The sequence below is a fragment of the Sceloporus undulatus genome, chromosome 6 (genome assembly GCF_019175285.1).
Source record: "Sceloporus undulatus isolate JIND9_A2432 ecotype Alabama chromosome 6, SceUnd_v1.1, whole genome shotgun sequence".
Taxonomy (NCBI): domain Eukaryota; kingdom Metazoa; phylum Chordata; class Lepidosauria; order Squamata; family Phrynosomatidae; genus Sceloporus; species Sceloporus undulatus.
Window position 1 is genome coordinate 108,463,817 of NC_056527.1, and position 26,473 is coordinate 108,490,289.

At 41.2% G+C, this 26,473-nt stretch overlaps 2 protein-coding genes across 6 annotated transcripts in view; one reads left to right on the forward strand and one right to left on the reverse strand.

Annotated features, from left to right (window-relative positions):
- LOC121932767 (zymogen granule membrane protein 16-like) overlaps positions 1 to 26,473 on the forward strand; it is a 65,156-nt gene that overhangs the window by 8,209 nt on the left and 30,474 nt on the right. The window lies entirely within an intron of this gene.
- LOC121932761 (zymogen granule membrane protein 16-like) lies at positions 14,062 to 24,417 on the reverse strand. 5 transcript variants are annotated; one of them, XR_006104411.1, is made up of 4 exons: positions 22,968 to 24,172; positions 18,521 to 18,589; positions 18,271 to 18,397; positions 14,062 to 14,719 (listed from the first exon to the last, which is right to left on the reverse strand). XR_006104411.1 is itself a non-coding variant. In XM_042471727.1 (4 exons), the coding sequence occupies exons 2-4, from the start codon at positions 18,573 to 18,575 to the stop codon at positions 14,266 to 14,268; spliced, it is 636 nt and encodes a 211-aa protein (XP_042327661.1). In that variant the 5' UTR covers positions 18,576 to 18,589; positions 24,351 to 24,417; the 3' UTR covers positions 14,062 to 14,265. The 5 variants fall into 5 exon arrangements, 4 of the variants coding, with proteins under 4 accessions (XP_042327661.1, XP_042327660.1, XP_042327658.1 ...); XM_042471727.1 differs by lacking the exon at positions 22,968 to 24,172 and adding an exon at positions 24,351 to 24,417; XM_042471726.1 differs by lacking the exon at positions 22,968 to 24,172 and adding an exon at positions 24,219 to 24,357.

Sequence of the window (26,473 nt, forward strand, 5' to 3'; positions counted from 1 at the left end):
TTTTGTTATCTTAACCATATTCTGATGTTGCTTGTCAACAGGGATCCCAACTTCCATCTGTAAAATGACAGAGGCTATGGGAGTCTATGAAGTTGGAAGATCTTGCTAGGGGACCTGAGGGAACCTGGAGGAACAGGAAGATCTTCTATGCCAGTCAAGGGGGGCCAATGTGGAGCCAGCAAGGCTGAAGAAAATAAAAAGCTACTCACCTGTTTGTTTGTCCCAGCAATGCTACTGTAACAGCTGGGAAGAGATGTGGGTGTAGCTACCTGAGAGGAACTACTCAGAAGAATGAGTCAAAAGGGTGAGAGAAACAAGTAGGGGAGGAAGAAGAAGGCAGCTTAGTTTTTCAAGCAGAGTTTTCACACTGAAAACTGGAGCTGGCTCCTGTACCTTTATATAGCAGAAAGAATTTCAGCAGATGTTGCTTGCCGTGCAACCGTATAGCCAGTAATACCTTCTGGAATTCTTGCTTCTACACAAACATTGAAGGTACAAGAGCCATCCCCAGTTTTAAGTCTGGCAACCCTATTTACAAGCAGACTGGTCAACTGAGTGAACTTTCCCATGCCCAGCAACCTTTCCTGGGACCATGGTGCCAGAAGCAGCTGCAGGCAGCCTGGTGGATGGTTGAGCAAATGCAGGAGCCCTGGGAATTTTCCTTGTGTCAGGTGAATCCATAGGTAGCAGGCTTGTTCAATCCCTAAGGGAGCTGGATCTAAGGGATTTGGAATGTTAGATCCTCATGAGAAGGTTTACTGCAGGGGAGCTTTGCCTTAGAAGAGAGGATAGCAACTTACAGAAAGCTGTGACATAATGGTGCCTTTGGAGAGGCCCTACTTTGTCAGCTCCCAGTGATAATCCCACTGTGAACATTGCCCTGCTAACTACCATCTCTGAAGATCACACCCCAGCTCTCTAGACTCCTCCTTGGTCATAGGTGGGAATCATGAAAACCTCCGGATGTTACTGAATGGCAAGTCCCAGGAGACCTAGCCAGCATAGCTAGTGGAGACAAATACTGGAGGCTGCACTCCAATAACATCTGGAGCCACATGACTTCCACTTCTTTTTTAGGATATTACTGTCACCAAAATCCCTGCTGGATTCACTACTGTACAAGTATATGGATGCTCTTTCAGCTCCTGGGCTCTAACATGGCTATAACACTGGTATTAGTAGCCAGGCATTAGCTGTGGGCATGTGAAACAATAAATGTAAATTTATTAAATACGACTTAAGCTATTGCATGCATGTTATTTCACTCTTTACTCTCCAGCATATAAACACAGTTCAAGTTTTTTTTAAAAAATATTAATTCACTATTAATAAACCGAATCTCATCTCTAAAAATATTCTTCCCTCACATTTTCTCTCTTTCTCTCTCTCATTCTATGCCTTTCTCTTCAGAATGCAGGTCACCCCGCTACTCTCTTTCTCTCTCTGTCTTTTCAGAATGCAGTTCCTCCCCCTCCCATTGCCTTTACTGAAACTATAAACATGTCAGCCTGTAATATATAATTTATGTAACATCACAATCTGGCACTAGATGTCACAGTTTGCTCTTTTGAAAGAGTTAATCCTGGTGTCTCACCAACTGAATTTACTCTTTTCCAGAGAATCAGTTCCTATCCAGAGAATATGCATTTATAAGAACAGACCCTGCACTAATGTACTCCATAAGTAAGAAACCCATTGCTCTTTGTATCATAGGCTTAGAGCACTAGCTATACTGTTTGTGTAATAAGATGCAGCCCTATCTATATGGTTAGGGAAAGACACTGAATGATAAGCTTTAGAGGACCAGTGTTTTGCACATGAAGAATTCATATGGAGTGAGGGGAATCAATCTATCTTTTACACAGTTATTCCCCAGAAACCCTCCTCCACAAATCTTCCACAAAGTCCAATAGTTCTCAATAAAAGTATAATAGCTGATATTAATACTTGTGCTACATTATTTATAGAAATCCTTTTATTGTCTGTTAACACCTATCATTTCTCCTGGTAAGTGACAAGGAAAGCTGACTTAAAGGAAATGCAGTATGTGATCAGCAAATCTGATTGATCCAATCTTCGGTTTTGGCTCAGGGACTTGGCAGGCTTTGGGATCAGATTAATGAGATTCGCTGATTCTGCCTTCCACTCACAGGCAGTAAGTCTTCAAAAAGCTAAGATAGGCCCTAATTCCCCCCCCCCCCGCAAGAAAGAGTAGGTTGTTTCAACAGCAGGATCGGTCTTGTCCATCCCTATAAAATTCTGGGAAAGTGTTGTCATTTACAGCTGAGAACTGGATGTCCCCAGATTTAGATGTGTTTGTTAATATTTTCACCATATGAAATTATGCATTCTGTAAAATTATACATTCTATTCTATTCCCAGTGTTGTTTAATATTGGCATTAAACCAGAGAGATTGTACGGGGGCATGGTGTGTGTGTATGTGCGCACATGCTATCAATATGCAGAAATATATTTTCTCCATGTCTCCAAAAACAGCCTCAGCTAAGGGTAGTGTCTCTCCTCTGAATATCTGCCTGGAGCTAATGTGTTGGATGAAGAAAAATAAACCGAAGCTGAATTTAGACAAGTGCTTAGTATCAATGGTCCTAACCTAAGTTTGGAGGTGTGTCAACCAGTTCTGGATGGGGTTATGCTCCCCCTGAAAGACTGTGTTTGCAGCCTGTGGGTATGTATTGGTTTTATATGTTCTTTCAGCTGATGTCATGTGTTGGATTTTAACTGCCTCAGTTCATAGAGAGCAGTGAGTAAAAAAATACTGTAATAATGGGCCTGAACAGACAGGCCAAAATAAAGCTGTTTCAGGCTGGAAGCTGCCTCTTAGGACTGGAGCATGGCTTTGGTGCAACTTCCGGCCTCTTAGGATGCATGCATCATTTAAACAGCATACAGTGGTACCCCGGGATACGAAAGCACCGCGTTACGAAATTTCCGGGATACGAAAAAATTCCATAGGAAAAAACTGTTCCGGGTTACGTTTTTTTTTTCGGCTTACGAAAAATTTTTTTGGTGCTTTTCGGCGCTTTTTCGCACGAAATCGCGGCTTCCAGCGCTAGCGCCTATGGCTTTTTCGGGTTGCGAAAGATTTCGGGTTACGAAGGGCGCCGCGGAACGAATTAATTTCGTAACCCGGGGTACCACTGTACTTCCAATGTGACCCAAAGCAGCTTTATTTTGGCCTGGTTCAGGCTGAATAACAACAATGCTGAAGCGTAATATAAATCTTTACATGATTGCAGAAGCCAAAATTTAGAGAATCTGCAGAAGTCCCAGCATCTTCCTCATTGAGTCTGCTGGCTGAGGTTGCTGGGAGTTGCAGTCTAACAATATCTGGGGGGTTTTTGTGGGGTTTTCAGGCTATGTGGCCATGTTCTAGAAGAGTTTCATCCTGACGTTTCGGCAGCATCTATGGCTGGTATCTTCATTTACTAGTGGAAAGTAGTATTTGGATGTAGCCCAGTGTGTTTTACATTTCTGCAAGTCTTTTTCACAGCATATATCCATCTGTTATATCTTTAAAAACAAGTAAAATTACTAGTCCCCCCAATATAAAAAATTATCATAAAATCAATATTGACAGAGTCCTGCTGTGGCACATTAAAGATTTAACAAATTTATTATAGCACTAGGTTTAAGCTTTAAAGCTCTTTGTTGTTTTTGTTTGAAAGAATTAATACGATTTCCCTGTGGAAATGCTTTGCAAAGCTGTATTTTAAATTGACAACATTTTGTAATTATCTTTCTCTCTCCCCCCCTTGTATTGTTTTCCTTTTCCCCCCACTTGTCTTTTATTTAAATGTATATTGACTTTCTCGCTTTCTTGCAATCTATTCATTATCTATTTCTGTGACTTTTGGCTTTGTGCTGCTCTGCCTTCTTCATCAGAACAACCAAAGTGCATCTTTCCTTCTCCAGTTGTGCCTTTCCTCCCCTTTTGTTCAAAGCCATACTGCCAGGTTTCTTCCTCTAAAAACCCACCTTTTCAGACTGACATTTCCAAAACAGACCTCTCCCTTCTCCTCTTTCTCTCTTTTCTTCTTCCCTTCAGTGCCTAGTTTGTTAAGCCTCAAAACCATTTTATATGTACAATGTGTAGGTACTATGTGGGCTGTAATTAAAACACAGTATTGAGGAATCTGAGTTTATGAACACCTAAGTGGTATCTAATATATAGGATGGAAAGCTTATCAGCTACAGTATGGAATTGTGACCCTCCCTTGTATTTCTTTTTGTCACACATTTTCAGGAATGTTACAGTGGCATATGGTTTGACCATTGGACTATGAATCTGCAGAACAAGGTTCGAAACTTGCTCTGCCATGAAACCCACTGGATGACCCTGGGCAACTCTAGATTCGTGCCTGTGCTATTATTACCCATAAACAAGTATTATGTGATAAAAATTTAAGATTTTTAGACTTGAATTTTTAGATCTGGAGTACTTAATTTTTTTTTACTGAAGTGATTTTAATTATTCTTGTGTTAATTTCTTGGAATTAACCTTATTTTTCCCCCAGTCACACACACACACACACATGCATGTTTATTTTATGAGTTCTATGCATGTGCTTTATGCATTTTATGAATTTTAGAATAACTATATATTTATATATAGATATATATTCATAATTGTACTTTATATTTTGGTTTATGACCATAAATAAATAAATGAGATGAATGAAATTACCCTGGGCAAGTTACACAGCAATGGCAGACCACCTCTGAAGAAACTTGCCAAGAAAACCCCATGATACGGACACCTTAGGGTTGCCATAAGTCACAAACAACTTGGAGGCACACAACAACAACAACAACAACAACAACAACAATGGGTCAGGGATGGGTGGCGGACAGGTGGCAAAGCCTCATCCCAAAATGGAGGACAAAAGTGCCTCTGCTTCATCCATGAACCTCCTAGGTATCTGTCCCTCCAAGCAGTGATGTGAAATGATGTGGAGCTGAGCTGGTGACTTTTTCTGCCTTTTTGAGGGAAGTTGAAGTAAAAAAAAATTGTTTTTGCAAGAAATAAAATGGGAGACAGAAGCTAGCAGCAGTGCTGGGAAAAAAGTACTTTAATGCCAGAGGAATCAGAAAGGGGGAGTCAAAAGTAAAATTTGGAGGAGAAATGCAAAGGAGAATAATTCCCCAATGCATTGGCGAAATGACTGCCTCCCAGGAACTGAGGAAACAAGGATTTGTTTCTCCATGCCCTGAAGGCATGCAGTTTGTTCGCTCAAGGGCAGGGGCAAAGTTTCTGGAATGTTCCTCACTGTGTGTGTGTGTGTGTGTGTGTGTGTGTGTGTGTTGTATGCCTTCAAGTCTTTTAAGCCAATCCTAAGGCAACCCTATCATGGGGTCTTCTTGGCAAGATTTATTCAGAAGAGGTTTGCCATTGCCTTCCCCTGAGGCTGAGAGAGTGTGACTTGCCCAAGTCGATCCGAAGGAAGAGGCAGGAAACAGAAATAAAATATTATTATTATTATTATTATTATTATTATTATTATTATTATTATCTGGTCAGTTTCATGGCTGAGCTGGGAACTGAAGCCTGGTTTCCAGAGTCATTGTCCAACACTGAAACCACAATGCCACGCAGGCTTTCCTCACTGCAACTGCACAATCCCTCATATATCTCAACCTGAAAGGACATCAGTTGCAGGTATTCTATGACTAGTCAAAGATTTGAATTGGAGTCTCCCTGTTCCAAGTCTAGCACCTTAAACATTCTTCTGTACTAGATACAAAGCTTGGAACACAGGGGGGAAATACAGCATTAATAAGTCTTATTTACATAATTAGAATGCAAATCTGGTGAATTGGAATAAATAGAATATTTTGCATGGTGTCCATATTAGATGGCTGGATTGGGGGGGGGGGGGAGGAGTATGGGAACCCTAGGTAATCTGCATAGCCCTGACACATTCAAAACATGAGTCATCTCTTGTACTTTTAATGTTTGCATAGATGAGGGAATTTCAGCAGATGTTGCTTGTTACCTGATTGCATGACAACACCTGCTGAAATTCCCTCTTCTACACAACAACCATTAAAAGTATTGGAGCCCTTTAAAGTTCTCACTCTGGCAACTCAATCTGCCTGTGTTCCTAGAGAATGATGATAAACAGTATTGATCCTACTGAAAGGCAGAGTGATGTGGCTGCCTAAGGCAACAAAGTTTGAATGTCATGAAAGGGCAATAAATGGTTCAGCCTTTAACTTATTCTTACAGTATTTTTTTTTACTGCTGGTAAGGAAGAGAGATGCTTGTGGAATTTCCTATCACATGTGCCGAAATAACTTGCTATAAGAACCGCATGGAGACAAACCTCTAATATTAGAAATTGAAGTGGGAGCTGCACTCAGATAGAAATAAATCCCCAGGAACAGAAGGCATACCAATAGAGCTGCTTCAATCTACAGAGACAGAATCGACTCTAGCTCGAACTAAAATCTGTCAACAAATGTGGAAAACAAAACAACAGATTGGAAATGCTCAATACACATCCCAGCCCCCAAGAAAGGGGGAAACAGGGATTGCTGTAACTACAGAATGATTGCATTCATCTCCCATGAAAGCAAAGTGATGTTCAAAATTCTGCAAAGAACATTGGATAATGGCACGCATCAAAGGATTTCAAAAGGAAATCAGCCTTTGCTTTATATGATAGCAAAGTCTTTGATTGTATAGATCATGAAAAACTATGGATTGATCTTTAAGAAACTGATGTGCCACAACATTTGATTGTCCTGATGCATAACCTGTACTCAGGAAAAGAAGTTACATTTAGGACAGAATATGGAGAAAAAGAATGGTTTTCCATTAGCAAAGGGATCAGGCAAGGCTGCATTTTATTATCTTATTAACTTGTATGCTGAACATATAATACGTAAAACAGGATTAGACTTGGAGGAAGGAGGCTTGAAAATTGGAGGAAGGAACATCAACAATATAAGATATGCAGATGACACCATACTACTAGCAGAAACTACCAAAGAACTGGAATGATTACTGAAGACTATAATTCTCATGATATGGCTAAAAGTACAACAGTCTCAGTTTAGTTGTATAATAATAATAATAATAATAATATTTTTTATTTATCTCCTGCCTCTCCGTACAATGGAAATAAAATACAGCAATATAAAAATAACCCATTGTCCCTCCCACCAACACAACAATTAAAATTCCCTTATAACCATAAAATGACATCCCGTTATTGGGATGGTATGATTCACTAGAAAAGACAATAATGTTGGGTGAGGTAGAAGGCATAGGAAAAGAAGGACTGCAATCCAAATGGACTCCATCAAGAAAGCCCTGAGTTTGCCATACCTGAGCAGGATGACCTGGAAATATCTTATTCATGGGATCGCCATAAGTCAAAGTTGACTTGATGGCAATTAACAATAACAAAGTAGAATGTACTTAAGTGAGGTGATGGTTCCAGCAACTAACAGCTTTGCCTCGGGTACCAAAACGGTCTTGCGCTAGTCCTGATGATAAACCATCTCCCTTCTCTGGTTCTTCTCCAAGGTGAAGCAACATTTCATGGAACTATCTTGCCTCCTCCCATATGTCTGTTGGATTGTCTGGCTTGAAATAATGATGGAGAGAAAAAGCTTCACAGAATCCCACACTGTATCTCCAAAATCCGTTCTCTGCATATCCAATCTCCTGACCCGCAAAAAGACTTGTTGCCTATTGGAGGGCTATTCTAAAGAATAACACTTAAAAATCTGATAAAATCTTGTTCTTTAGTGGCAACAGAGTTTGTCAGAAATAAGAGATTCTGTACAATTAAAAAAAATCAGTCTAAAGATCAGCGTAAGATCAATTTTTATGTTCCAACAGACATTTGAAAATGGCAAGAGCTTGGGAAGTGATTACCTGTATTTTAAAGTAGCAAATTATAATCATAGTTCCAAAGCCCACAAACATAGTCATCACTGCAATTCCAAAATTAACTTTACTTTCTCATTATTCCAAACTACCTAAGAGATTTACTTTTAAAAATATATCTGAATTCTACATGCAGTTGGCAAAGTGTATAAAATACACATAAGTAGTGAAAGTATTTTCTTGTTAAGTATAAAAGTAACTGAATAGCTACCATTATACTGCAAAAGGAGTGAAGGTCATCCTTATGTTGCAACTATAATGTAAATTACTTCTTCCTTAATTGTTGCCAAAAAGGGAAATGCTTACATGTAGCTTATTTTTCCTGACTACTTACTTCCAAGCAAAAGAAAAAACTCCCGCAGAGCCAAAATTTGAAATATTCTATCTTGACAGCCCAAATAAGAAAATAAGAAAGAGAAACCTCCTGCTGTTGTGAATGGAGATAAATGTCTTCTTTACACTTTTCATTGACCTACAATTTTATAGATTTGATTTATTTATTTAATCACATTTTAACCACCAACCCCCCTTTCCATTTAGGAAAACTGGTATTCTGGATAGCTAATAAACATAATTACAAAACACAAAGTAGAGAATAAAAAATCAATTCCATTAATAGAACCATTAAAGTCATTGCAATAATTATTAATTTATACTTCACCTTTGTGGGATCCAAGGTGGCATACAACCTTTATTAATTTTATTTTTCTTTTATTTAAAATTTTAAAGATTTTTAAAAACCCTGAGACCTCTTCTTCCTCTTCCCACTGAACCTCACCTCACTCACATCATCTCTTCCACTGAGCTCCAACATTTTAAAGGGACACAAGTGAATGCAACAAGTTTCTGCCCAAAGGCAGATGTTTGGGGAGCAGTGGTGTCACCCCCATTTAGGGTGTCTCCTGGTGCCGTCCGTACTCCTTCAGCCCCCCAGTAATGCTCCTGCTATCTCCCATGTAGTTCACCATCTGTATAAAGCACTTGGAAGAGATCATTTGAAGCTCTGTAGTGAGCCTAGCTTGGACGTAGTGAAATAATGAATAAACATCAAAAAAGCTTACAAGGACAATTTGGAGAGATGAATCTTCACATTCTCCCTGAGAGCAAAGACAGTGGGAAATTAGTGCAATTTAGTGAGGAGCACATTTCATATTCTGGGTACAAGACACAGGAGAAAAATGTCTCTTATGCATGCTTCAAGCAGGCCTAGTAGGTGATGGAGTAGTGGAGTCTCCTTCCTTAGAGGTCTTTAAACATAGGCTGGATGGCCATCTGTCGGGGGTGCTTTTATTGAGATTTCCTGCATGGCAGAGGGTTGGACTGGATGGCCCTAGCGGTCTCTTCCAACTCTATGATTCTATGATTCTATGATATTGTCAAGAGGGTTTGTCCTGAAGATCTTAACATCTAGAAAGGTTCATAGTGAGATACTCAGCATTCTTCAGATAGCCAGGGCCCAAGGCATTTGGGACTTTAGTTGTGAAAACCAGCACCTTGAATTGGGCCCAGAAATCTATTGACAACTGGTGCAGGTCTTTAGTATTGGAACAGCAGATAAGATCTAGCTTAAGCTCCTAGACACTCTTCAAGGGCATCCCCAAGCAGAGTACATTGCAGTAGTTATAGCACGGATTATTGCCAAGTCAGATCCACTCAGGACTAGCTGGCACACTAAAGGGAGTTGTTCAAAAATACTGCTTGCCATTCCTATCACCTGGGAGCCCAGGGAGAGCCCAGAGCCAAAGAGTATTCCTGAACTAGTATCTGAACTTTTCAGGGGAGTGAAACTCTTTCCAAAACAGGTTGAACCCCAATCCCCCAAAGAAACACTTGGTCTTGTCACCATTTAATTTCCGCTTATTCACTCTCATCTAACTCCTTATCTTGTCTAAGATTATCAGCTGGTTCTTTGGTGTTAGGTGACAAGGAGCAAGAGAGTGCAAATGTGTGATACCTCATTACATAGCTTCAAATGATCTCTGCCAAGTTCTTGATATATATGTTGAACATCACAGGAGACATAGATCTTTGTGAGCACAGTACTCCAAAGGCTATGATATCAAACAGTAATCTCCCAGCACCACTTTCTCAGTACAGCCTTACAGGAAAAATCAATACAGTGCCCCAGTGTCCATTTATTTTATTATGTTTTATATGTGTTTTCAAAAACTACTTTTAACATGTGTTCAATGCGCAATCTAGTCAGGTGGCTGAGAAGAATATTATGATGTAACAACGTCCATAGAACTAACCAGTTGCCCTTTACCTACTGATGTTGTTGTGTGCCTTCAAGTTGTTTCTGACTTACGGTGACCCTATCATGGCTGGAAGATTAAGCGGTTGCATTAGCCCTCCAGGGGATCTTGGAGGGCTGCACTCCTCACTGTGTCTTGTTGTTGTGTGCCTTCAAGTATTTTCTGCTTCATGGTGCCCATAAAACCAAGGGGGTTTCTTGGTAAAATCTGCCCAGAGGAGGTTTGCTTTGCCTTCCTCTTAGGCTGAGAGTGTATGACATGTCCAAGGTGACACAGCATGGGTGAGCAGAGATTCGAACCCTGGTCTCCAAAATTGTAGTCTAATGCTCATACTACTGCATCACACTGGCTTTTTTTCCTTCTGTACACAAACCAGTTACATTATTCTATTCAGGAAGTTATGGGGCATATAATTGCCTTTTATTCATATCCGATACTCAGCAAAGACACAATACAGCAGCCTGATGAATAGTCATAGCCAAAGCAATCATGTGTTTATTGTTTCAATATTCACCCTATTATGAAGTAAATACCAAAAGGCAATTTGCCTATACAACAGGCTTGGATCTGAAGCTCCTGAGATGCCCAGTGTCTTATCGAGATAAACCCAGGGCAAGCCTTACCGTTAAGCAGTGTGAAATGGTGTCTGCCTAAGATGGCAGGTGTTGAAGATATACTTCCAGCAAGGTTGGAGTAGAGAACTCTGTGTACTGTCTGGCCTGCTCTAAATGTCCCAAAACTAGCCTTTCACCTGCCAGGTGCAGTGGGCTTGCAAGTTTAGTTCAAGTGCCAGTCTAGTTCTGGCAAAGTAGATCCACTTGTCGCATTTTTAGAGAAGACGCTTTCTCAAAGGATTAAAGCCATCTGCTTGTCACAGCACATGATTTTCCTCATCTGCTTCTATGTGGAAGTCCTGACAGTCCCCTTCTTTGGAATAAGCAGTGCAGATCAAGACAAACAGAAACAATAATAAAATTGTGCGTTTTCATGATAGAGTCCAAATTATAATTGAAAATAGATGATTTAGATTGTAAAAGCTCCCCTACAACACCTATTTGTTTTAATATTAATTATATATAGCAGTGATCTTAACATCAAAACAAAACTATTGATTTCTAGTCTCTCAGTTCTAACTAGTAGTTCAGCAGGAGGGAATTTCTGCGTCCTTCCCAGGATGGCTGTCAGTTCCCATTATCCCTGACCAATGGCCATGCAGTCTGGGGCTGATGGCTGTTCAAATCCAAAAAATCTGGAGGTCTGCAGGTCTGCAGTGCTTTAAAAGCACCAAAGAAACACCTGCTCACTCCTGCAAGATGGAGGAATCTTTCCTACTGGGATATGCCAGTGAATACAGGAGTCAGAGACATTTGCCTCCTGTATGTCTATATTTGTTTATCAAAAGAAAAAGAATATTAGAACATGAATACATAACACAACAAAACACAGGAAATACACAGCACGGAGAAAATCATATCAATCAATTTAACTGCTGGGTATTTTATCCCACAAGCACTCTTTGCTCTTGCTCTTAGAGAATCAGGGACTATGGTTCTTTGTTCTTCCTGCCTATTGCCACCAACCCCATCTCCACTTCCAAATAAACCAGAAATAACCTACTCCTCACAATTTCACCTCCCACTAAAGGAAAAAAAATGTGTGTGCTTGTCACATTAATCATTCCTTCTCTGTTCTGTACTTGCCTTCTTGTGGCCAAAGGTCTCCATCTAAGGCTGACACCATTCAATACATCCTGGGCCTTCTTACTGAAAACTGTCCCTGCAGTATTAGAGTAAAAGCATAGGGGCCCTAATGGGAGAAAAAATGATACTATATAGTCGCCCCTCCTTTTTCGCGGGGATCTGTTCCAGACCCCCTTGCAATAATGGTGTTTTGCTTATATCCAAGTTCTATTGGTTTGAATATAGGCACGGGCATCCTGGGGCATGTGTGCGTGCGTGCGTGCGCCATGGGTGTGGGCCCCATTCTTTCCCTCTCTGTTCATTTCTCGTGCATAAGTGAGGGACATGAGTCCCAAGATGGCGAGAATGGAGGGAGGACTGTAGTTATTCTCTAACCCTGTTTGCACTGCAGAAATAATGCAGTTTGGCACTGCTTTAGCTGCCATGGCTATAGAATCCTGGAATTTGTAGTCTTGTGAGATATTTTGCTTTCTCTGTCAGAGAGTTCTGGTGTTGCAACAAGAAATCCCAGGATTCCATAGCATTGAGTCATAGCAGTTAAAGCAGTGTCAAACGGCATTATTTCTACAGTACAGGTGCAGCCTCTGTCCACCCAGCATTCTTATCCTCTTCCTTCAACTCAGTCTTTAATAATCATTTTGTCTCCACATCCTTTTGCAATCTGATAGTGATGTCAGCTTAAGTATCCTCCAACTGTCCCAATTTGACAGGGACAGTCCCAATTAATTTTCTGTCATCTTACTTTTTAATAAAATTCCAAAATGTCCCAGTTTCTCTCTCCCCTCCTCCCCTTGCTGCAAATTGAGTTCAAAGTCCCTGAGTTGTTAGTATTCAATGAACGCACTGGGATGGCAGAGAAAGGATTGGAAAGAGAAAGAATCTTGTCCTCCCCAAGAGGTTCCAGCAAAAGCAAATTACAGCAGCCCCTCCTAGCTTGTGTGTTGTTCCCCATTAATACTTTTTACATCTTGACTACGCTCTGGTGTTGCTTGGCCATATGTGTCCTGGTTTTCATCTTTGAAATGTTGGCGGGTATGGAGGTATTGTGGAAGAAGTGTTTGGGATACTTAGGAAGTATGGACATTTTCCTAGCCAGCTAACAAGTTTTGCTGCACCATTCTGTAGCCATGTGTCTCTGCCATAGTCCCAAAGGTGAGAAAAAGTGAGAAGTAGGGAGAGGTCCTACATTTCATGGGTAACAACACTAGGATGGATGGGTGAGGGAAGGGAAAGAACACCTAAATGGAGGGGGGGGAAAGAATAATGGTATGTGTTGACTAAGGCACTTCATACCTGTGCAAATCTAGGTACATCTGCTAGTGTTGTACAGTCGGGCCTTATACACGGATTTTTTATACACAGATTCAAGCATCCACGGTTTGGAAATGTTCCAAAAAAGTATAAATGTCAAATATCAAACCTTGATTTTCCATTTTTTATAAGGGACACCATTTTGCTATGCCATTATATTTAATGGAACTTGAGCATCCACAGATTTTGTTATCCATGGGGGAATCTTGGAACCAAACCCCAGTTATAACAAGGGTCCACTGTATATAAAAAAAGAAGACAACCATCAGAAGCCATGGAAACCCATCTTGGCAAGTCACACTCTCTCAGCCTCAAAGGAAGATTATGGCAAAAACCCCTTTGAACAAATTTTACCAAGAAAACCCTGTGATAGGATTTCCATAACTCGGAAATCACTTGAAGGCACCCAGCAACAACAAACTTTTAAAAACCTCTCTTAAACAGCCATGGAGCTAAAAATATATAGTACTTCAAAGTAGCTAAAGTGTGTCACCCACATTATTCCAGTAGCCTGTACACTTGCCCTCTAAATTATACTAGTATTATCACTTCTGTATGTTATTGCAAATGAAGTGGCAGAGATTACAAAGGAGCAGCTTGCCTCAAGTTCGTATCTGTGGAAGAATTTGAATTAGGGGATTTCAAGTTTATTGCTCATACTCTTAACCACTCCAACCTCCCAGTGGTCAGACCAATTCTGTGTTCTGTACAGCTGCTAGAATGCAGTCAATCCTATGATAAATGTTAAATGACAGATGCTCTCATGCCAATGTATTCTAGAGTGGGACCACGTAGTAAGATCTCTGTACATATCATGTCCGCCACCTCCAGCTTTCAAGGTCAACCATGATTAAAAAGATTCTTGACATCTTGCTTCAAATATATTTTTATTGCTTGATACAGAGTGCCTAGGGTGCAAATGCTGATGATGACAATGACGTACATCATCTGAAAAGAAATGGGAGAGATGGTGACAGATGTTAGCTGCTGATTCAATTGATTAAGAGGTTTAAAAAATCACTTGGTAGAAGCATCAGGAACTGGATGAATGGTTGTTACTGAGGTGGCTGAAATAACTATCTAGCCAGAGTTATTATTGGATGAAGAGCTCCTGGATGAAGATGAAGAGATCCTAGATGAAGATGAAGAGCTCTGGGATGAAGAGCCAGTTTGTCCTTGCCTAGATGAGCTCCCATGGCAAGTCTGGTCCTGTCTCTGCACAGGTGGATTTTGGGGTCTGGGCTTGTCATCCCAGTGCAAGCCAATGCTGTCAAGGGCAAGGGCAGCACGGCCACTGAAATAACTCAGGGCAGCTCCTCCATAGCGAGGATATGCTTCAAAGGACAGGCCATGATTTGGTCCAAAGCTGAAGACACGGCTTTGGTCTGTGACAAATGTGAGTCTGTTGATCAAAAGGCCATATGTCCCACTGACATAAATGATAGACTCTCCTGGGTTTAGGAAGGCCTGATCCACCCGACCTTGCTGGACTCCCACAGGTTTGCTCCACTGAGTACCATAACGAACCTGGAAACTGGAGAAAGAGAGGGGTGTCTGAGTTAGGACAGGCCATGTACCATCACACGTGAAAGTAAGTGAGAGAGCTAGGAAAGCAGGCACAACCATAGTACTCCTTGACCTTTCTTACTTTCCTCTAATCCTCAGCAGAGATAGGTTTAGCATCTGAATCGGATGTCAACTCGTGCAGTCCCCATGTGTCTAGAACCTGTTAGTAAATTGGTCATTAATTGGGACCAGCTCTATTTATTGTTTACGAGGGGGCCATTTACAAACTTTTCATCCAGTGAACACCCTTTATGCTCTCACTCAGTGTCCTGCCCATTATCCCTCCCTGGTCAGAAGGCTGGATCCACACTTAGTCATATTCAGAGAGTATTTGTTGAAATCAGTGGGATTCAAGTTCATCAGGACTTGAGAGAGGTGGCTGTGGGCAGCTAATGGATAAAAGGAGAGAGCAGAGGACTGTGTTGGCAGCAGCTCTTACTCCTGCTTATGGTTTGTTGTTTACTTGCTTGCCATCCTAGTTGCCCTACTTTGCAGCTATAACACTGATCACTGATGAGACGGCAGGCACAGTCGCACCACTAGGGTTATCGTCACCCAGTGCGGTAACTCAGAATTTCACCTCCCCGTTGCCCTCCTCCAATACCACACCATACAGAATCCTTAGTAATGTTTTTTGTCCTAATTTTACTCATAAATCATAATTCCCATATGACACTGAATGTGATGCCAATAGTTGTGACATAAACAACTAGCAAAATTGAAATTATGCTTTTAAATTACAATATCCTACGAGGAGCTGGAATATATTTACAGTACGTGTACAGAGTTTAATGTGGTTAAAGTGAAAATTTGGTAAGTCGTTATGTTTTTAAAGAAAATGTAAGAATAATAATTTAATGATGCCCCTGAGAACAAATAGAGTGGGTGGTGTGGCAATGAGTCCTGTCTTCTTTGGCAGAGGGGAAAACTGAGGAAGAGGAGGACCTGCCAAGCAGACACCTCTGGGAGGACTGGCCCCACACAGTCTTCCTCCCTTAATCAGTGGATTTGTTGCATTAGAGTCCCCAGATTCTTCTTCTTCTTCTTCTTCTTCTTCTTCTTCTTCTTCTTCTTCTTCTTCTTCATCATCATCATCATCATCATCATCATCATCATCATCTCCTACTTTTTTCCAAAACTGGGATGGCTTACAATTTAAAAGAACAGTACAATAAAAAACACACAACCGTGATGCATTAAAATAGAATTAAATTATTACAATATTAAAATAGATCACTTGTTAAAAGAATAAAAAACAGTTAAAACAAACAAACAAAAACAAACAAGCTTCATTTATATACCACTTCATACTGCCTAAGCAGTGCCTAAGTGGTTTACAACTGTAAGCTAATTTGCCCCCAACAGTCTGGGTACTCATTTTAGCGACCTCAAAAGGATGCAAGCCTGAGTCAAGCTTGAGCCCTTTTGCTGGTCTTGAACTTGCAATCTTATGGTTTTGAGTGAGTGGCTGCAGTACAGGCATTTAACCACTGCGCCACCAGAGCTCCTAAAACAATAAAAGTGTTTAAAACCATACACCTCAAAACAATACAACACCCCAGCCCATTCTTTAAAGACTTTCTGTTTTAAGCGCCTGTCTGAATAAAAAGGTTTTATCCTGCTGATGGAAGGAGAACAAGGAACAAGGCCATTCTGGGTTCCCTGGAAGGGAGTTTCAGAGTCTGGGGGCAGCCACCAAGAAGGCCCTCTCTCTTGAGACTGAGAGAAGGGCCTCACCTGATGACCTCAGAGTCTGGGCTGGCTCATACAAAAAGATACAGTCTGCCAAATAGCCTGGACCTGAGCCATATAATGAATTGTGCCCTGAAACAAACTGGCAGCAAGTGGAGCTGTTTCAACAGGGGCACTGTGTGGTCTCTATAACCTGCCCTAGTTAACAGTCTGGCTGCAGCTCTTTGGACCAGCTGCAGTTTGCAAACATTCTTCAAAGGCAGCCCCAAGTAGAGCACATCACAGTTGTCCAAACTGGATATAACCAAGGTGTGTACCACGATAACTATATCTGTGGCCTTCTTGCTCTGTCTGTATTTCCCTAACTTAAACAGAAATCTGCCATGTTATTGTCCTTTTTGCAGGCAAACTCCTTACTCACATTTTCCTCTTGTTTCAGGTGGTGATGAAATGAGATTTCTCACTTTCTGGTATCTCATGCTTAGCATTTGGAGGACCATGTATTATGAGTAATCTGCCAATTATTCAGTTGCCATGGCAATATATTACCTCTAATTTCCATAATTAAAATGGGAAGGGCTGTTAAAACTCTGGTTCTTAGAAAGATATATTTAATGAGTTGGGTGAGATCCTAGAGGTTATGCATTTCCACAACCGTGCAACAATACTCAGTTAAATTACCTGGCCCTGGATAAAAGAAGATTAAAATAAGTGAAAAATGGCTGATGAGCACAACTGCCCAGTCCACAACCCAGGCTGCACACTCCCTATGGATGGGATGAATATAGGAAACATGGTATAAACCTGAACAGAAAATCAGTTTCAAAGAAAATGACCTGGACCTGTAGCTAAAAATACATGTGCATACACACACACAGAGGACCATAATAATGGACAAAAAAGAAAGAGCTCTTCAAAGGCATCTATACTGCAACCTCCGTGGTATACTGGTCAGTCACTTGAGATTGTAGAATTCAAAGATATAACCCTGTTAGTCTGTAGAATCAGTATGTATGGAGATCTTGTAGCACTTTTGAGACTAATGGAAAGAAAGAAGTTGGCAAGAAGAGCTTTCTAGATGTAAGTCTACTTCCAAATGCATCGTTGAAGTAGACTTAAGTCTACCAACCTCTTTCTTTTGGTTAGTCTCAAAGGTGCTACAAGATCTCTCTCCATATTGAGATTGTAGAATTAAGAAAGGTGCATGAAAGAACATCCAACATTATCAAGAGCTAGAGCAACTTCCCAGTAAGGAAAGGTTACAAAAATTAGGGCTGTTCAACTTATAAGAAAATAGCACATTTCCTAAATTTCAAATTCAAATTTAAATATCAAATATCCTGATATCCTCAATGACCAAGAAGTGTGGGCATCATGAGGAATTATTAGCAATAATCACTTATTAACATTTCTTTTGTACTTTTCCAGATGATCCCACGGGGCCTAAAATGCATGTAGAGGCAGATTTTGAACTAATTGGCTGGGCATATTCTGAGTCTTTTGGAAATGACAATCAGCTGAAATTCTGTGTTGTATTAATCAGGTTGGCCTCTGATTTTCTATCATTCTTTTCTCCATTTTGTACCTTGGACATAAACTGATTTTAGCATAAATGTATGGGGCACTAGAATGAGGGACATGGCAACCAGTTATATTCTGCTGTCTGATCTTTAAACTGACTTTACAAATGGTGTTACCATAGTGGAAAAGAGCAAATGTTATTTTTCATCTTGACCATCAACTGAACAGGTCTGGTATTAATTTTCTTTTTTAAACTGATTATAAAATGCAACACTATCACAGTCCCTCAGTCCTTCATATACTTACCCTGCCATGTAAATTGCATTTGTCCAAACCTTAATGGCAGTTATAGGTCCGTTTCTTTGGTCTGCAGAGTGAGAAAAGGGTATTCCTCCTAACCCACCGAAATTGCCAGAATATGAGTATGTTGGCCCTGGATAAAGAGATTAAAGTAAATGAAAAATGGCTGATATGCATAGCTGTCCAGTCTACAACCCCAGCTGTACACTCCTTATGTATGAATAACTCTTTTGCCCAGCCCACCTCTCAAATTTACCTGCATGGATGGAGATGCTGCAACAGAGTAAAGCAAGGAAAGTGAGCCAATACATTCTGGAATGAGAGTCTGGCAAGGAAAAAAACCACACAGTTAATATTGACACAGACACATTCTGGCTCTTCCGAGATCTCTATAAAACAGGGTGGGCAACTGTGGAAGACTAAAAGTTGGCATTAGCCTTCCAGGAATCTTGGAGGGCCACACTCCCCACTGCATCTTGTTGTTGGGTGTCTTCAAGTAGGTTCCAATTTATAGTGACCCTAAGGCTAGTGGGTCGCATTTTTGTGTGTGCAAGATTTGTCCAAGGTGACAAATCCCTTTGAGGCTGAGACAGTGTAACTTGCCCAAGGTCATCCAGTGGGTTTCCATGGGTCAGTGTGGATTTGAACTCTGGTTTTCAGAGTCGTAGTCCAGCACTGCACCATTCCTATTCTCTGTTCCTGGGAAAAAATAAATTTAATTTAATCCAGTTTTTATTCTCATATGTCCCCAGACACCATCTAGGGGACATGGAGGCATGTTTTGGGGTCCTTCTAGCTCCCTAGCAGGTCTTTTCAGGCAATTTAGATTGTAAGCCTGAGGGCAGGGAACTGTCTGATTAAAAATAATATTGTAAGCCGCCCTGAGAGCCATTAGGGCTGAAGGGCGGGATATAAATACCTAAATAAATAAATAAATAAATTTGTTTCAGGACTATTTTTTCCAAAATTTCATTTTGACCAATGGGGGTCCGGGGTGTGTGTGTCCAAATATGATGGAAATGCCCTCAAGCAAGAGATCGTGTTTACGTACTTGGGAGCAATTTTTTTAATTTTTTTAAAATTAAAATTGAAATAAATATTTTATTTATCAATAAAATTTATTGAATATAAGTTAGTATTAAAGCACTACACAAAAACGGCGATATTCCATATATCCAGAACATAAACCATATAAAACAAAACATACATCCTAGTGCAGTAGCTCATTCTGTCACCCCTAGGCTGCCTGGCACACCCTCCAGCCACCTCTCTCCACCAGCCAGGTTACCCCATAGTGGAGATGGGGTGCTGCTTACACCTTGCATCTCTTTCCAGGTCTGGCTGAGCTGCTGGCCATGTTTATACAGAAGGTGACTCTCTTTCCCACATGGTCAACAGTGCTGCCAAACCAGAAAGGCAGCCATTTCTGGAAGGCCGGAAGACCCAGAAGGCAGCTGCTGGTGGAGTGGAGTGCTGCTCTTGCTTGGCAGTCCCTTCTGGGTCTGGCAGGGTGCTGGCTGGGTGGGAAAGGGAGGCAAGCCTCTTTCCCACTCTGCCAGCAGCTCTGCCAGACCTTGAAGGCAGCCCACCAACAACCACGGCTGTTGGTTGGCAGAAGGGGGTGGCCAGAGGGGTCTTGAAGTCGGATAGGAGCAACCACTTCATTGTGTGTTCACCCCTTCTGAGATGTCACTCAGTGAGGTCTGAACCCATTGAACCCCCTAGTGATAACCCTGCATGAAATGCCTGTCAGAGATCCTAGCTTCCTACCTGTGACTTACCTTGCACTCTGAGCAGTTCTGAGGTCTGTGCCTGAGTTCTGCAATGCTAGATGAAGGGAAAACTTAACTTTTATAGCATCTGTGAGAAAAGGAGTGGCCTAACCTTTTCTTAGGAACTCCAAAAATTGCAAAGTGGAACCTGACCAATAACTGGGAAATGAGAGGGAGGGGGATGAGTGGATCAAGAAGGATGTATCATCAAGTTCAGGAGGAGATTTAGGAGGAAGTTAATTCATGCCTGGTTATCCATTGGTGATTTTTGTCTTCAGTGTGACAGGCATGTGTGGAACAACTGTAACAGTTTGGACCTTACAGGTTGAGCTTCTCCTTCTCCTGGCATCATCTTGTTCACTCAGTGCATTTAGCAAGAGGCAGTTTGGAATTCAGCTGCATCACTGGGCATGCATGTAGGCACTGGGAATTGATCCTTAGCCAAATTATGCCATATTTCTAGTGCAACTTTGTTACAGACTGGACCTCTGCTGAACCCAATCCAATTTCTAGCATCCCTTTATAAGCTCCATACAAGCAGTTACAGGAAAGAGTACATCTCTCCACAAACTATTATTATTGCAACATATTGCAATGGTCTGTATTTTCTTCCATACATGCACATTTCAACCCCCCCTCCCCATAGTACTCTTTTTCTTTATTGCTTTATGGGTTGCTTTATATGTTGTGTCCTCCTATGCCTGTTATTGGAATTAATGCAATGAATTCTGCTACTGAGCGCCAGGGGTCACATACTTGACAAAAACATTCTTATTGAGATTGTCAGAGATGTCCTAATGCAATTAGGATTGTAATTCTAGTTGCAAATAGGTTTCACCTCAGTTCACCATCACATATGCAATGTCCTTTATTGGCAGGCTTTTAGAATTATACATACATGTGAAATCCATGTGAAAATCTGAGGGTGAAAAAAGGGTCCAATGAGACCACATACCTTGGCTCAGCCATAAATCAAAATGGAGACTGAAGAAATCAGAAGAAGATTAGGACTTGGAAGGACAGCAATGAAAGAACTAGACAAGATCCTGAATTGCAAAGATAGATAATTGAATACCAACGTCAGGGTTGTCCATATCATCCTATTTCTTATTTCTATGTAAGGTTGGACAGTGAAGAAAGCTGCCAGGAAGAAATAAACTCACCCCGATCATTTTTCTGGCCAGTCAATGCCAGATTCAGCCCCCATTTGGGAGTTCTAACCCCTCTCACTTTATACTTGCTTACATTGAACTCCATTTGCCATTTTACAGTTCAGTTCCCCCTGTTGCGAGAGGTTTTTTTGAGAGTTCCTTACAATCTATTTTGCTTTTACCATCCTGGGTAATTTGGTGCTGTGTATCTTTAGATGCTGTGTGTTGCCTTTGCTCCCTCTTGCACAATCTGTAAACATTGCTTATGTGCTGCTGAGAAGAAAACATTGGCCACCTGAATAGATTCGGACATGTTCTTAAGCCTTATTCATCAGGAGGACCAAGGTTAGATTGGAGCCCTGGAGCTGTTCCAAAACCTAGTCACCTTCCTTCATATATATGGCTTATTCTGGGTGTGCAGAGAGAGAAATCAACAGACTGAATAGATGAATGAACAGCTGATATATAAAATGTAACAGAGAGCAGTGCAGAAACCTTCATGTCTGAGCCCATTGTCAGCCCTGCTGTGTCAATGAAACTAACAGCTTGACCCCACACTCTTTTACTCCATCAATAAAGTAACAGATAAAATACTGATGATAGCAGAAATATTAGGAGATTCAGGGGGTGACTATGGAAGGAATGGAAATGAGCTATATATTTTCTCTAGGCAATGAAGGGTCTTGAGCAGTTGCACAAACTGAACCATTGATCATCCAGCTATAGGGCGGATTTGAATATCCTGTGTACCCAAGTGGAAGGAGGCTTCTTGGATGTGACCAGTTGCTTTGCCCAAATGGCTGCTCTCTCTGGCCTCCCCCTCTATAAGGAGTCCAGAAACAGATAGAGGTTCCTGGAGAAGCTGTGTTTTTCCTCAGAGCTTGAACCCCGATATCACCCAGGAGGGCCTTTTTGAAACAAAATGGTACCCACACATCTTCTTTCTCCAGATCTCATTTATTTTCATTGCCATTTTCCACACTCTCACTCCTGGCTCTTGTTGCCCTGATATTGCTGCTCCCTCACCCAGATAGTAATCACAGAAATCTATGTAACTTTTCTTTTCATGGTCCCTCAAACTACCTGCCTGCTTTAATATACCAGAGCTGGGCAACCAGTGGCTAGCCAGATGTTGCTGACTGCAAATTCCTATGATTCTTCACTGTTGTGTTGCCTAGGTTTCATGGGAGTTGAAAACTCCCAACTTCAGGAGGAGAGGTGAAGTCTTTTTGCTGACATTTGAAAATCACTTCTTGATATACCTTCAGGCTAATTGGAATCAGTTCTGGAAATGGAGTCTGCATTTGGAGAAAGTCTTCTTCAAATCTCATTATTTTCATTATCTTTCTCTCAATCTTGCTCACTTTTCCCCTCCTATGAAACTGCTCTGTAGGAATTCCTTGGTGTGTTCATTGTGACTGAGACCAAATCCTGAGTAAATAATACAAACCTGACTCCTATTACTAGTCCTGACTAGAGTAGTCCTACTGAATCAAAAGGATTTATTTATGTGTAGTTTTATGTATTAGTTAACAATTGACTCTATTGGCCCACTCTAATCAGGGCTAACCAATAAAATCAAGGCCATAATCCTTATGACTATTTGATATAATTTAATAAGGAGAGTAACTAAATTTAAGGTCATTATTTTTTAAAAAAGGAATGAGGCAGAATCCAGTTCTGACCATGGAGCATTTGTGCATGGTGGATGGCAAATGGTGGGCATAATAAATGGAATTTCCTGTGACAGAACATGGGACATTGCAACCTTTTCACTAACCATTGGCTGACTGATGGTTCAGATTGGCAGATCCTTCATGCTGGATGATCTTTCAGATACCTTTCCAATGTGATTGCAGAGTTCAGGAAACAGTTCTCCATGAGTTTATTCTACTGCTGTATAGTTTAAAAGTCCAGTACAATCTGGGTGGGGATGGGGTTTCCAGATCTTACTATACAAAGCGAATTTCAGGGCCTGGAATATCTTCTCCAGTCCTCAGGGTGAAGGGGAAGAATCTTGCCTTAAAATGTGTGTATGCATATTGTCATCATTATTATACTTGGTGTTTTGAATACCATTCTTTGTGTAACCATAACAGGTCCATGAAAATGATTCTAAACAGTAAATTTTGATGGAAAGGAGAGACAAGGTTAGGTGTGATCAGCATATTGATGGCACCAAACTACAGAATTCCAAATAACTTCTCCAGTGGTTTCATGTCTATGTTAAACAGAATGGTGGTGATGAGGTGCCATGTTAAACTCAGAGTAATACATTCTATAGAAAACAGCATCAAGATTCAAGAAGCATCTTTCATTCTTCAGAGGGAGGCAACTTTTCCAGTTAGCTCAGGACACAACCTTCCTGATGGCACAGGCCTATTTTGAACTTTTGATGGTACAAGACTCATTCTTTAGAATCCAAAGGTCTTGATTCAGCACATTTGAGCTAATTGTGTTTGCTACAGCCAGCATAGCAATGCAAACACAAATGTTAATGTCATTGACATGGTGAAAGCAGAAGTTTCCCTAAAATTTGAAGCCAAAGTGAAAGCATGCCTTATTCCTTCCTCAACACACTTCCTCCCCTCCCCACCCCCTTTCTTTTTGGTCATGCTTCTTCCAAACTTTTAACAGCTTTGGACAGTTCCTTTCTTTATTACTAGTTTCACTTTGTCAGTACAAGTTATGACCAGCATTATTTCACCTCTCTTTGGTAGAACAGAAAGAACAGAGTGGTCAAAGTGCTCTACTCAGAATGACTGGATTCCTGTTAGAGACATGTGTATGCATAAGTGTGTCTATGCATACATATGTCCCTTTTTAAATGGATGCAGGGGGCTGTTATCTTGCCCTTCTGCCCCATCCTAAAAGCCCTCCTCCCCAGGCAGCTATGAAGACCTGAGAAGGCCTGTTGCTGATGCTTAGTGATGGGGAAGAAAAGGAGGAATATGATTCAGACCATGAAGATAGACTGCTCTGGACTCCTGGGGGAAGGAAAAAGAAGAGTGCACTCCATACATGAGCATACCTCCATTCCCTCCTCCCTGGGCTGAGTCCAGCTTCTACTTCATGGTCTGAATCACCTCCTGCTCTTCAATGGTAGTGAGAAGAAGCAGCCCCTCCTGAAGCTTGACAACTGGTGGAAAGGAGGGATTCAGACCTGTGACTCTTATTCATCTGTGACACTTCCCCTGAGAGGGACAGCCACCTGAAATGGCCACAGAACGATTGGGCAGTTTAATGATTACAGCATAGCATGGCCATGCAATCCAAACTAGAGATAGGAGGAACAATGGGGATTGTGAACGATTAACCAGAACTGTGGAAACTTGCCAGGAAGGCAGGAATGAGCCAATAAACTCGTTCTGTGGAATTATTAAGAAATGTTAAAAGGTAACTTGAAGGAGATGTTGCTTAAAGCTATGCTTGCATTTTTGGAATGTATAAAAGGTCTGAAGAAAGATAATTGGGTGTGACAGTTTTGGAATCGCCATTTAGGCGGCTGTCACCCCGTACGGAAAATAAAGGTGTGCTTATTTCAAACCACAGTTCGGACTCTTGACTCTCTTTGTTGCTGGGTGCTCCAAGGACCTTTCTGGCATAGGTTGGAGGGCTTGCAACCCTCCCCCTTCACCCCGAGCTCAACTTTTTCAAGAGCTTGAGTCAAAAAAAGGAAAGTGCTTTTCTACCTGCAGAGAGATGCAATCATGGCACCCAACATCTTTTTGGTCCACACGGAGCAACTGCTTCAAAATCCTCTGGGGAACTGAATAAGCCACGCTTTTAAAGCCATATTTGGCTCATGTCCATGTTATCTAAAGCACCATATTCTCTCATATGAGTTTGTCTGTGCTTTCAGATCTTCCGAGGAAGCCCTCATAGGTATATTTGGTGGGGACAGGGGAGAAGGCCTTCTTGGTGCCTGCTCCCATGCTCTGGAACCCCTTTACAAAGAAGGTTAGATTGGCATGTTCCTTGCTATCTTTCAACAGGCAGGTCTGTCTGCTTGCCTGCCTGCCTGCCTGCCTGCCTGCCTGTCTATAGCAGACCCTTGACGAATGACTGCTCAAGGGGACCAGGTCTTGAAATGTGCTGTACTATCTATCTGTGTTTTGTTTATTTGTTCTTTTAATAGTTATGGTTTTTGAACTGGTTTTAATTTTATGGATTTTTAAAATTATATTTTAAACTTTTGTTATCTGGTATATATATTTTAGCTATGTCTCTGTAAGCTGCCTTGAGTCCAAAACTTGGATAATAACAACAGCTACAAGAACCACCCCCACCACCACTGGTGGCTTTTAAACCTGAAGCTCTATCACAGGCCTGCAAATCATGAAAGATGGTGTCCTTTTGTGGATCAAGACTGCCTGGAATATGAGAAGAGAGTAGAACTATTCAGTTTAAAGACTCATTCCATATATTGGAGGTGTGGCAGGACTGTCTGAGCCAAGTTAGAGGGTTAGCCAGCTTGCCCAACATCCCTGCTAAGTATGTGTGTAGATGTGTTTCAAACATAAATGAGTTTTTATCAGTGGTCTGTTTTAATCTTCTGAGATACCTTGGATCTCAGGGCTGGGGAAAAGATGGAATATAAGTAAATAAATAAAATGGGAGGGAGGTGGTAGTGGAAGAGGTGACGGATGAACATTGTAACCTGCCTGGTACCATCAAGGCTGTCTGCAAAGCCTGCAATTTTCTGTGCAAAAGAAGCACCATTTATGAGCAGGTCTCTTGAAGAAGGCCTTAAAACCCTAAAAGTATCAGATCCCATCTGATCGTGGAAGCTAAGCAGGGTCAGCTCAGCTTACTACTTGGTTGGGAGACTGTCAACAGATACCAGGTGCTATTGGCTATATTTCAGAGTAGGGCATTCATAAGTCACCTCAGAGTATTCCTTGCCTAAGAAAACCTTATAAAATTTATGGAGTTGCCAATAAGCCAACAAATGACTTTAAGGCACATACTAGCTTATACTCATGAAAAAGCCTTTTTGATGATATGTTGGGCGGGGGAACATGAAGGCACATTTCTAATGAAATATTTCAAATATAGCATAACAGTTTTAGTGTATCATTCAAGAACCCTAGCCTAAAATAAAAACTGTTTCAGCACACCCCAGGACACACACACACACACACACACACACACACACAAAATTGCATGAAGCAACTTCTTCCCCAGGCCATAATGATTCTGCTGGGTTTGAATGCACACACTGAGGGACAGGATCAGTCCATGAATGCATGCATGTCCTTTGGCTGGATGTAGAAGTGGTTAAGA

Bases quoted from the DNA above. Each gene is read 5' to 3' on its own strand.
- LOC121932761 (XM_042471724.1), bottom strand. From the start codon at position 21,475: ATGTTTTCTTCTCAGCAGCACATAAGCAATGTTTACAGATTGTGCAAG. The intron at 18,398-18,520 runs GTAAATTTGAGA...CTCTTTATCCAG, and splicing joins CAGCATCTCCATCCATGCAG to GGCCAACATACTCATATTCT. The intron at 14,720-18,270 runs GTAAGTATATGA...CTCTTTCTCCAG, and splicing joins AATGCAATTTACATGGCAGG to TTTCCAGGTTCGTTATGGTA.